The sequence below is a fragment of the Penaeus vannamei genome, chromosome 15 (genome assembly GCF_042767895.1).
Source record: "Penaeus vannamei isolate JL-2024 chromosome 15, ASM4276789v1, whole genome shotgun sequence".
NCBI classification, from domain to species: Eukaryota; Metazoa; Arthropoda; class Malacostraca; order Decapoda; family Penaeidae; genus Penaeus; species Penaeus vannamei.
The window spans coordinates 37,782,731-37,795,230 of NC_091563.1; the positions used below are offsets into that span (position 1 = coordinate 37,782,731).

Here is a 12,500-nt window from a genome sequence, read left to right on the forward strand (position 1 = left end):
GATGAAAAGAGGGAAAGATAGAAGGAAAAAGGGAGAGAAAAGAGAGAGGGAAAGGAAGAGATAGAGGAAGAAAGAAAGAAAAAGAAATGATAAAAGAGAAAGCAAAAGAAAAAAGACAGAAAGATCGAGAGAAAGGGAGAGAACCATAGCCATATGAGGATTTTTTAAGTGGTTTAAAATGGTAGGCCACAATAATGGCAGGATCGAACAAAGGGGCCAATGGGGGTGCCAAGTGATGGTAATGGAGAGCCAGAAATGACCATGAGGGTTGAAAACCGTTTTTTTCGCTCTCTCTCTCTCCCTTTCGCTTTTTTTCTTTTCTCATTCTCTCTCTCTCTAATTCGTATGGCGGGAAGAGCCGGATGGAGGAAGGGGGTAGGGCCTCTCTCTCTCTCTCTCTCTCTCTCTCTCTCTCTCTCTCTCTCTCTCTCTCTCTCTCTCTCTCTCTCTCTAATTCATATGGTGGAGAGAGCGGGGCGTGGGAAGGGGGGGGGGTGGCGTTCATAAACTGTAAAAGCTTCTGCACCGAATTAGCCATGGCAGCATATAGTGTGTTAATCCAAGGAGTTATTTGTTGTGTAAAACGTGCGTCTGATACCCGGTGTATGTGTAAATATACGTGTATATAATAAAGTGAAATCAGTGTACATGTTATTTTGTGTATCTGTACGTACATAAACACACACACACACACACACTCTCTCTCTCTCTCTCTCTCACGCACACACACTTTTTTTTCTCTCTCTCTCTCTCACGCGCACACATACACATACACACACACACACACACACACACACACACACACACACACACACACACATACACACACACACCCATAATCATACACGTAGGTACATACGTAAGCGTCATTATACAGTTGAAATTGATGAGGAGCCGAGGTCAGCTTCGGAGGGGAGGCGGGCACACGAACCCGACGTCGCGGGGGAGGCGAGGGTCTTTTTGCAGCAGATATCCCCGGGGGAGCTAAGGGGGAAGGGGGGGGGAGAAGGGAGGGAGGGGGAGGGGCGGTGGGAGGGAGGGAGGGGGAGGTGGAGGGGGAGAAGGGAAGGAGGGGCAGGGGGAAGGGGGAGAAGGGAGGGAGGGGAGAAGGGGGAGGGGAGGGGGAGAAGGGAGGGAGAAGGGTAGGAGGGGGAGGGGGGGGAGAAGGGAGGGAGGGGGAGGGAGAGGCGATGTTTTTGTTGCATTGTCCGTGGGAAGGGGAAAGAGGAGGTCTGTCTGGGTGAGTCAATATCTTTCTATGTTCGTGTGGAGGGCGGGATTGGTGGTGGGGGGGGGGGGGAGAGAGGGAGAGAGGGAGGAAAGGGGAGTGAGGAAGGGAGGAAAAGGGAGAGGAGGGAGAAGGGATGTATACAGTCTCTAACAAGACATGAACATTATTTGAAAAAAGGAAGTGCTCAGCGCCCCAGTGCACGAAACACAGAACGGCGCGCAAAGCCACCCACGGCATTTGCATGAAAACCGCCCTTGCCGTTCACTCCTTCCAACGTCGAAATCCCCCATAAAATACCCACGGCTTCTATCCCCCCCGTCCGACGTGCCCAGCGAGAGGCACCACCAACGGGGTCGCTCTTCTCCCCCCCCCCCCCAACGGATTCTGCGTGGATGGCGTCGTCGGGCCCCTCGAGAGCCACACGGGAGAGAGGCGCCGAGTCGGGAAGGTGCGAAACGTCCCGAGCAATGGAATCCCGCGAATCCCGTGATGGATTGCGGGGCGTCGGGGGGCGTGTAGTACCCGAAGTCTCCTGCCGTGCATGCGAGAGGTGGCGCCAGGGTACAAGCCACGCCGTTCCACCGCTGCCGCCGCCGCCACAGCCTCATATATGGTGCAGACTCCCCGCCTGTGCACACTTCTCCACTCTCTCTTCGACTATGGCTCACTGATACGCTATTATCCACACTTAATGCTCGTAAACTGCCGCGCTAACACCATGATTGAAATGCAAGTACCCGTCAAAAAAAAAGAAAAAAAAAGAAAAAAAAAAACAAAAAAACATGCGAGTCGGGAAATGACAAGACACCGATATGCAAGACAATGCTTACCGGCTCAACGAAGAACTACATGCAATACCTATACAACGATAATCTTTGTCTTATGAACACTTACCTTGCCAGTAAAAGCTTCCAACGGCGCCGACGTATAATCTATTCCCGCCCTGCAAAAGACGAAACAAAGCTGGGTCAGTCGAGGGCGCCATTGCAAACCACATACACAATATAAAGTCCATAGACGTACACAGAATATAGACGCACACAGAAAGACAGGAACACGCATGAGAAACGGAGAGACAGATAAACCGAAACACAGAGAAAGACAGAAACACAGAAAAAGAGAAACACACAGATAAGAAGAAAAACGCATGAGAAACGGAAACACACAGATCAACAGAAACACACAACAGAAACAGTAAAACACAGAGAAACAGAAACACACAACAGAAACAAACACACGAGAATCAGAAAAACAAACAAACAAAGAAACATACCGTGGTGAGCGCTGTCCCAAATCCAGCTTGACAGGACCCTTGGCGATGGTAGCCCCAGGCAGCTGCAACAAAAAGTCGGAAAATTTACTTCATCAGATTCACAAAATAAAAAAATCTGAAGACATTAAATATATCAATACATAAATAAAAACGTGTACATGAACATCGAGAAAAACAACAACAAAGTAATACAAATAAAAAACATCCATAGATATAGATATTGTTTTGCAAATACATAGATAAATCGAATCAGAGAGGATATAAAAATCACAATCACTAAAAAACACAAGAAATACCAAATAATCATCATAAACACAATCAAGAATCATAAAAAACAATCAGGAATACCACACAATAACCATAAAACTAACACACGAAATCCCAAATAACCATCATAATAGCTAAGCAAAAAAACACCATCTCTGGAGCACAGTAATGATCAAGTCGAAGCTCGCAAAACCGACACCAAACACAGCATATCAAATACAGACAACTCCCCGACCGCTAAGCACAAGAAAAGCAAATAAGAACTGAACTCAATCATCAAATCAGTCACTCTCAGCCTCTCGCTTCGTCTCTCGCGATCTGTCCGTCTGTGTGTCTGTCGGCTGGTCTTTCTTTGCTCTCTCTGTCTCTGTCTATCTTTCTCGGTTTCGGTCTCTCTCTCTCTCTCTCTCTCTCTCTCTCTCTCTCTCTCTCTCTCTCTCTCTCTCTCTCTCTCGGTTTCGTTCTCTCTGTCTGTGTGCCTGTCTGCCTCTCTCTCTCGGTTTCAGTCTCTCTCTCCCTTCTCTCTCTCTCTCTCTCTCTCTCTCTTCTGTCGGTCTTCCTCCCTCCCTCCCTCTCTCTCTCCCTTACTGTCTCTAGGCTATCCATACAAAATACACAAATCTACGATGAGTCCTATACGAAACAAAGTAACAACGAAAAACAAAAAATAGCACTCAATTCGCTCTCCCTCTCTCACTATCTTTCTCTTATTCCGTCTCTCTCTCTCTCTCTGTCTCTGTCTCTGTCTCTGTCTCTCTCTCTCTCTCTCTCTCTCTCTCTCTCTCTCTCTCTCTCTCCCTCTCTCTCCACTATCAACACTGAAAAAAAACATTAACACACACACACAAATCTGCGATGAACCACATAAGCACCAAAAATAACACATCCAAATAACAAAAAATACCATCAACAAATAACTACGAACAAAATGAACAAATAACAACCAACAAAATGAACAAATAACAACCAACAAAATGAACAAATAACAATAACTAATAACACAACCCCCCCAAAAAAAAAAAAAAAAATCACGCAAAAAAAAATAAAATAAAAAATACACTAAACCAGCCACCATCTACGAAACACCGAAGCCTCACACACAACAAAATAATTATTACACGAGAACATCTCATTTAACTCGTATTACTGTTCTGGAAATTCTCGTCGCTGACAGCTCCTATCTCAAGTTCTCCGTCGAAGTAAGGGCCGCTCAGAACTGGAAAGGAGTGTCTCTCATTGCAGGAGGTGTGAGTGAGTCATGTGAGGTCGAGGAATGTTGTGAGTGTGAGGTGGTGAGCAGGGAAGAGGTATAAAAAAAAATCCTATTTGGAGTAGAAAAAGCTCGTAGGATAATTCTGTGGTGGAAGCAAGGATGGTGGTGATTATTTCCTCTTTCTGTAATATCCTGACTAAACGATTTGTAAAATGTAAAAAAAGAGCATAAAACGAAAAAGAAAGAAATAAAAAAAAAAGAACTGTTCTTAGCCTAAATACCCATTGAATTCACACGCACCAACATTAACAATGAAAAAAAAAAAAAAAAAAAAACTCTTAGTCGCATCTGTTTACGACTTCAAACGCGAACAGAGTACACAGTACACTCAGAGAAGAGAAAGGGGGTGGGGAAGGGAGAAGGAAAGGAGAAGGGGGAGAAGGGGGAAGGGAGAAGGGGAAGAGGGAGAAGGAAAGAGGGGGAGTAAGGGAGAAGGGAAGAGGGAGGAGGGAGGAAGAAGGGGAAGGGAGGGGGAGGAAGGAGAAGGATTAGAGGGGGGAAGGGAGAAGGGAAGAGGGGGAGGAAGAGAGAAAGGGAAGAGGGAGGAAGGGAGAATGGGAAGAAGGGAGGAAGGAGAAGGATTGAAGGGGGGAGGGAGATCGGGAAGAGATGGGTGATGGGGGAAGAGAGAAAGGGAAGAGGGGAGAAGGACTAGAGGGGTTAGGGAAGGGAGAAGGATTAGAGGGGGAAGGGAGAAGGGGAAGAGGGGGAGGAAGAGAGAAGGGAAGAGGGAGGAAGGGAGAAGGATCAGAGGGGGAGGGAGAAGAGGAACAGGGAGGAGGGAGGAGAAGGAGAAGAGGGGAGCAAGGGAGAAGGTCTAGAGGAGGGGAAGGGAGAAGGGAGAAGAAGAGGGGGAGGAAGGGAGAAGGGGAAGACGAGAGGAGGAGGGGGGGGGAGGGTATTCGATTCATCAAGCAGACGCGCACATTACTAGGTACGCACGCGGGACCGTACAAGAAGCCCTTATGTGGGCACCTCCGCAGCCACGGGCATCTGTACATGTCTTGCCCCTTCCACCCCCTTCTCCACCTCTCCCCCCCTCCCCTACCACCCCCTTCTCCACCTCCCCCTCCTTCCACCCCTTCTCCACCTCTCCCCCTCCCTACCACCCACTCCTACGAACCTCCTCCCTCCCTTTCTCCCCCTCCCTCCCGTCTTCTTCGGCCTCCCAACACACGAACTTCCAAATCGAAAATGAAAAACAAAAAACAACACAAAATCTGAAAAAAATAATCAAAACAATAATATAAAATAACAAAAACCCGCATACTTTCCCTACCAAACACAAACATTAAACAGCCAAAAAAACAAAAACAAAAAAAAAAAACAAAGGAAAAACCGGCCGCCATTTTCTCCATAGGTTAACCACTCTCGCTACCCAAACACTATTTATACTTGCATATTCCTTCTCGCTCCAGATGGTACGAGGGCATGAAATAGGACGAGAGAATGTGGAGGAGAGAAGGAAGGGGAAAGGGAAAGGGAGAGAGAGAGGAATGTGGATCAGGTGGATGGATATCTCAATGGCGAGAGATATAGATAGATAGGACATAGATAAGCCTAGATTGTTCGATAGACAGATAGATAGATGGATAGACAGAGAGGAGAGGAGAGGAGAGGAGAGGAGAGGAGATAGAGGAGATAGAGAGCGAGAGCGAGAGCGAGAGAGAGAGAGAGAGAGAGAGACAGAGAGAGAGAGAGAGAGAGAGAGAGAGAGAGAGAGAGAGAGAGAGAGAGAGAGAGAGAGAGAGAGAGAGAGAGAAGAGAAGAGAAGGAGAAAAAGAAAGAGAATAAGAGAGAAAAGAAAGAGAAAAAGAGACAAAAGAAGATAAAAAGACAGACAGAAGAGGATGTATACAAAAAGAAACTCACAGAACAAACTGACAAACTGACATATAAAACCAACACACGAAGAGATCACACGCTCCCTCACCCCCCCCCTCCCCCTCCAACCCCCCATCCCCACCCGTTTCAAAAAAAATAGAGTTGAGAAAGACATACCTAATTAGACATCACATACCCTTCACCACACGCCCATCGCCAGAGCTGTCACGCCCGTTTCCTCCCCATTTATTTCTGGCCAGATGAGGCATTCGGAAACCACAGAAGGAAGGAAAAAAAGAAAAGAGAGTGAGAGAGAAAAAAAAAATGGAGGAAATATTCCATCAGATCTATACTTAGTTCATCGATAGGAGTGTGAGATTTGGGTCATCGCCGGGTTATTTATGTAAAAAATTATGTAAATTTTATGTACGGACGTAAAGAGGGAAAAAAATCGGATTTTTTTTTTTGAAATGGAGTTTGCGGTAACGAAGAGAAGAAAAGAGAGAGAGAGAGAGAGAGAGAGAGAGAGAGAGAGAGAGAGAGAGAGAGAGAGAGAGAGAGAGAGAGAGAGAGAAGAGAAGAAAGTGTTGATACTTCTTTTACACAAATATTTAAATGATGAAATAGACGCATTTAAAGCTGAAAAAAGGCATTCAAACATCAATATTCTCATTTCTACGAAGTCATATTGCGAGTGGGGGAATTCTAGTCTTAAAAATAGAAAATAATTTCTAGAGTATTTGACCGCCCCCAAAAAATTAACGGCAGGAAGTTACACCTATATTTCGCCTGACTCACATAGCTCCACCTTTTCTATTGCTCCACCTTTTCCTGTGTTTCCGGTTACTATTTTTCGTCATTCATTAGGACAGATTTAACACAAAAACACACCGTAACCTCTCTCCCCCTTTCCTAAATCGTTCGTAACTTCTCTTCCTATAAATACGTCCATCCTACTGTTCTAAATTCATCGTTAAGGGAGACTCTCGTGTAAACAAAATCCCAGAAATAAATATATGAACGTGTGAACGCTCTGACATGTTTTCCCGCGCTTTTTCCCGCCATCTTGGCCAAGTACGGTCCAGATATGAAATACTTATCATTAGTCACGTCTAACGATTCCTTTTCATTCACAAAACCGTTTCTTTGATGTTAAAGCGTCGATTCCAGCCAGCTGATGTCACCAGATTAATTAAAATAGATAAATAAATCATTTCCTGGATGCATCAAATCGTTTCATGTTAAACCCCGTCGATCGAAATCAGCTGATTTCAAAAGGTTAACTCGATGTTAATAAAATGGGCGTCGAATGAATCACTTCCTGGATGTATATAGTTGTGTCCACGACGCTCCTTCACCTCCCCCCCCCTTTCCCCAGCGTCTCAATGCCCCGGCGGTGACTTTATAAGGATAAGGGACGGGGAGATGGAGTGTCTCAACATCCTACTTATATGGTCAGTCGTCACGTCACGCCTGGAGAGGACGGAGGGGAGAGGGAAGGACGGGGATAAAGCGACAGAGAGAGAGAGAGAGAGAGAGAGAGAGAGAGAGAGAGAGAGAGAGAGAGAGAGAGAGAGAGAGAGAGAGAGAGAGAGAGAGAGAGAGTGGAAAAGTACACAGGATATAAAAATATAAGGAGAGAAAGATAAAACATCGGGATGAGAAGAGCGAAAATGTCATGAAAAAGGGAGAAAAAATAGAGATAAAAAACAGTAATCAGATATACAAGAATATAAAGATAACGCAGCGCGGAGATAAAAAAAGGCAAACATTCCCACCAGATTATTCTCACGCGAAGTTTACAAAACAACAAGAGAGAAAGAGAAGGAAAGAAGATAAAAACAAACAAACAAAATAATAGGAAAAGAAAGGAAGAACAAGAATTAGATAGTGATAAAATCCACATTTCTCATTAAGAACAGTAATCAGACAATAATATAAAGATAACGAAGCGCGGAGATAAAAAAATAAAAAATAAAATGCAAACATTCCCACCAGATTATTCTCACGCGAAGTTTACAAAACAACAAGCAAGAGAGAACGAGAAGAGACAGAAAAAAAACTAGACAATAAGAAAAGAAAGGAAGAATAGAAGAATTAAATAAGAGAGTTAAAATCCGCATTTCTCATTAGGACAAAAGGGTAAAAAAAAATTAACCTGAATTAAAAAAAAAAAAAAAAAAAAAAATCGGCCTGACAAAACAGGGAATAAAGAGAGAGAAAAAAAATCATTAGTTAAAGGAAAAAAAAAACACTCAAAGATATCCAGTCAAGCCCCCCACCCCCCAAACATCACACCCCATTGACAAAACCCGACACGAGCGGCTCTCCTCAGCAAAGGGCCCCACCCCGAGTGCGAGCGAAGCGAATGCAATCAAACTATCGGGTTTCAGAGCACCTCGAGCGAGCCGCGACGTCACTCTCCCAAGAAGGTGTGGCGTGTGGCGAGAGGGCGGGGAGGGAGGCAGGGAGAGCGATATAGATATGGATGTATATATATGTATATATATGTACATATATATATATATATATATATATATATATATATATATAATTCATATATATATATATTTTTCTTTTCCTTTCTTTTTTCTTTCATATGTATACATATACATGTATATACATACATGTATATGTATACATGTATGTATATATATTCATTTGTATATATATACATATGGATGTATGTGTGTATATCTATCAATCTAACTCTCTCTATATATATGTATGCATGTGTGTGTGTGTGTATATATATATATATATATATATATATATATATATATATATATATATATATATATATATAGAGAGAGAGAGAGAGAGAGAGAGAGAGAGAGAGAGAGAGAGAGTGAGAAAGAGACCGAGAGAGAGTTTGAGAAAGAATGAGAGAAAGAGAGAGAGAGAGAGAGAGAGAGAGAGAGAGAGAATGAGAGAGAGAGAGAGAGAGAGAGAGAGAGAGAGAGAGAGAGAGAGAGAGAGAGAGAGAAAGAGAAAGAAAGAGACCGAGAGAGAGAAAGAAAGAGACCGAGAGAGAGAGAGCAAGAAAGAGAGAGACCGAGAGAGAGTTTGAGAAAGAAAGAAAGAGAAAGAAAGAGAAAGAGAAAGACAGACACAAAGCCAGAACGACCAGCACCGACTCTCGCAACGAACAGGGGTCTTCCGCGCAATTCAAAAAGCAGATCCGACCACGACCCGACACCTTCCGCTCGGGGACTGAAAACGTAAACAAAAGAGGAGGGCGTCGGCGACCTCCAGATGGACGCACATGCACGCAGTCACACCGGAAACTCGGGGAAATATACGACCATACGCTTACGCCATCGTAGGAAAAGTATACTTAAGCCACCGTAGGAAAAGATGTCTGCTTCCGGCCTATGTTCTAGGAAAGTTGTTTTTTATTTTTATCTTTTTTAGTAGATATAACGAAGCCAAACTGGTCATGAGTTGATCAACATGACTGATATGACATAACCTATGACCAAATATGGGCATAAGTTCTATTAGGTAACTGTAATTCTTCCACATAAACAAATATATATATATATTAATGTCACAGAAAAATAAGTACAACTCGACACCCTAAGTCTATACTTTCTTTTTTTTAATCATTGCTAAAAAAGGAATAACCCCAAAAACGAAAAAAATAAAAGAAAAGGAAAAAAAAAAATCAGAGAAAAAAAGAAAAATCAGAGATAAAAAGAAAAATCAGAGAAAATAAGAAAAAAAAACGAGAATAAAATGAAGAAAATAAGAGAAAAAAGACGAAAAACAACAGAAACAAAAATAAAAACAAGAAAAAACATACAAAATATAGACCCGACTTTAAATCCACCAAAACCGCCCACTTTTCCCCCTATTAGTCACGTGTCCGAGAGAAATGCTTTCCGAATGCTTCACTCCCCCCCCCACCCCCCACCCCCGAAATTCCTGTGGCGCGCGTGTCGTTTTCGGACCAGCTGGGAAACCTACGATCATAGAAGAAATAGGAGAATGAGTAGAAGAAGGATGAGGAGAAGATGAAGAAGAATGAGGAGGAGAAGAAGAAGAAGAAAAAGAAGTAGAAGAAAAAGAAGCAGAATAAGTAGTAGTAGAAGACGAAACAGAATAAGAACCAGTAGAAGTAGTAGAAATAGAATAATAATAAGGAAAAGTAGATGAAAAAGAAGAAGAAGCAGTAGAAAGAAAATAAGCAGAAGAAAAAGAAGAAAAAAAAAGGAAAAAAAATCCTGTGTGTCCTTTGGCAGGAAGTCGTGACTTATTACTCAAAAAACACTTCATATACTCTGTGACAGATTGTAATGTGCTGATAAGTGTGCCTGAGTAACTGGAGGTGTATTTTGAGTGTGGAGTGAGTTAGAGGAAAAGATGAAGAGGGAGGGAGGAAGAGAGAGAGAGAGGAAGAGAGAGAGAGAGGAAGAGAGAGAGAGAGGAAGAGAGAGAGAGAGGAAGAGAGAGAGAGAGGAAGAGAGAGAGAGAGGAAGAGAGAGAGAGAGGAAGAGAGAGAGGAAGAGAGAGAGAGAGAGAGAGAGAGAGAGAGAGAGAGAGAGAGAGAGAGAGAGAGAGAGAGAGAGAGAGAGAGAGAGAGAGAGAGAGAGAGAGAGAGAAGGGAGAGAGAGAGAGAGAGAGAGAAGGGAGGTAGAGAGGGAGGTAGAGAGGGAGGAAGAGAGGTAGAGATAGAGAGAGAGAGAGAGGTAGAGAGGTAGAAAGGTAGAGACGTAGAGAGAGAGAGAGAGAGAGGGAGAGAGAGAGAGAGCGGAGAGAGAGAGAGAGAGAGCGGAGAGAGGGAGAGAGAGAGAGAGAGAGAGGGGGGGGGGAGAAAGAGAGAGAGGGGGGGAGGTGGAGCTAGAGAAAGAGAGAACCCCCCCCCCAAAAAAAAACGAAGAAAAAGAGAGACCGCTTCACACTTACTGGTCATGCAAGGCGAATACATCTGGTAGGCCTGAGATTCTCTTCCGGTGCTGATGAAACAATTGCCTACAGGTTCCCGCCGGTTCTTCTTGACGCTGAACCACACGTAGCGAGGAGCACAGGCCTGAAAGATGGAAAGAAAACACCATTAGAATTAATTGTCGCTCGGGAAAACAAAGCGAGTGATTTTACAGGTGAATGTGTACATTATAGAACGATGATGATGATGATGATGATAAGGGTGATGATGGTGACGATGATGATGATAATAGTAGCAATAATAATAATAATTACAAAAATAATGGTAGTAGTAGTAGTAGTGGTAGTAGTAATTACAATAACAATAGTAATAGTGGTAGTAGTATTCATGATAATAAAGATAATAATGATAACAATAATAATGATAATACTAATAATAACGATAATAATGATGATAAAATAATAATAAAAACATTGACAACAACAAGAATACCAATAACAATAATAACAACAATAAATAAACCATAACACAAGGGGAACACATCAAAGAATCCCAAAGCCAACACCCCCTCCCCCATCCCCAACCGGCATCGCCCATGTCACCCCACCACCCCAAGCTCCTGACACGACCCCCAACCCCTCGCCACGCCCCAACCCCTGCAATTAGGAGACAGCTATACACCCCGTCCCAAAGCCCCCACCCCCACCCCCACCCCAGCCAACCGGCATCGCCCATGTCACCCCACCACCCCAAGCTCCCTGCCATGACCTCCCCCCACCCCCACCCCCAACCGGCATCGCCCATGCCCACTCTGTAATTCACCCTCTCCCCCTGACACGATCTCCACCCCCCCACCCCAACCGGTATCTACGCCCATGTCACCCCACCACCCTCTCCCCTGACACGACCTCCTCCTCCTCCCCACCCCCACCCCCACCACCCCTCATCCCCCACACCCGACCACGTGACGCGCGAGGTGAGACCCGGTCGTCGGACGCGGTTAAACCAATATATTAAAAACCATCCACAGGAGCTCTTCGCCGTTCAATCAAGGGGGACTGGACACGTTGCAAGAACAAGGGGGGGGGGGGGTTCGAGGATGACCAAACACGGCGTGGCTTGTTCTCGCTCTTGTGTGGACGAAGAGATCTGGGATGACACGTTTCTTTTTGCAACTCGACCTCTCGCGTCTTGGCTTCTGTCTGTCTGTCTCGGTGTAATGTAAGGATAAAAATGTTGATGTGTTGATGGAAATGAATATGTAGATTGATGAAGATAAGTGTGTAAATTGATAAAAATACATGTGTAAGTTGATAAAAAATATGTATGTTTAAAATAATGTATATTGATAAAATGTAATTTAAAGGAAAATATATGTAATTTAAAGGAAAATATATGTAATTTAAAGGAAAATATATGCAATTTAAAGGAAAATATATGTAATTTTAAGGAAAATATATGTGTATTGATAAAAAGTTATGTATATTGATATATAGATAAAAAATATGCATATTGATAAAAAATATATATCGATTCTCCGTGAACATTTATTTCAGCCATATTAATGATACTAGAAGGTAACTAGAAATCCAAAAGGATAAACTTAAAAAAAAATAATAAAATAAAATAAAGAATCATACTCTTCAGCACCTGTTCACGACACCAATGAACACCTTTGATGAACAACAGCTTATGAATGACAAGAATACCAAGTTCTTCCCCTATAAAAAGTGTTCAAAATATA

General features: G+C 43.4%; 1 protein-coding gene across 2 annotated transcripts in view; it reads right to left on the reverse strand.

Moving 5' to 3' along the window:
• The window catches only part of LOC113821319 (integrin alpha-PS2), a 131,555-nt gene that overhangs the window by 43,073 nt on the left and 75,982 nt on the right, over positions 1-12,500 (reverse strand). For both annotated transcript variants that reach the window (XM_070130730.1, XM_070130731.1), the window contains 3 exons: positions 10,777-10,900; positions 2,505-2,566; positions 2,126-2,174 (listed from right to left, as the gene is read on the reverse strand). In XM_070130730.1, coding sequence (XP_069986831.1) covers positions 2,126-2,174; positions 2,505-2,566; positions 10,777-10,900 — 235 coding nt within the window. The remainder of the gene's footprint in view (positions 1-2,125; positions 2,175-2,504; positions 2,567-10,776; positions 10,901-12,500) is intronic.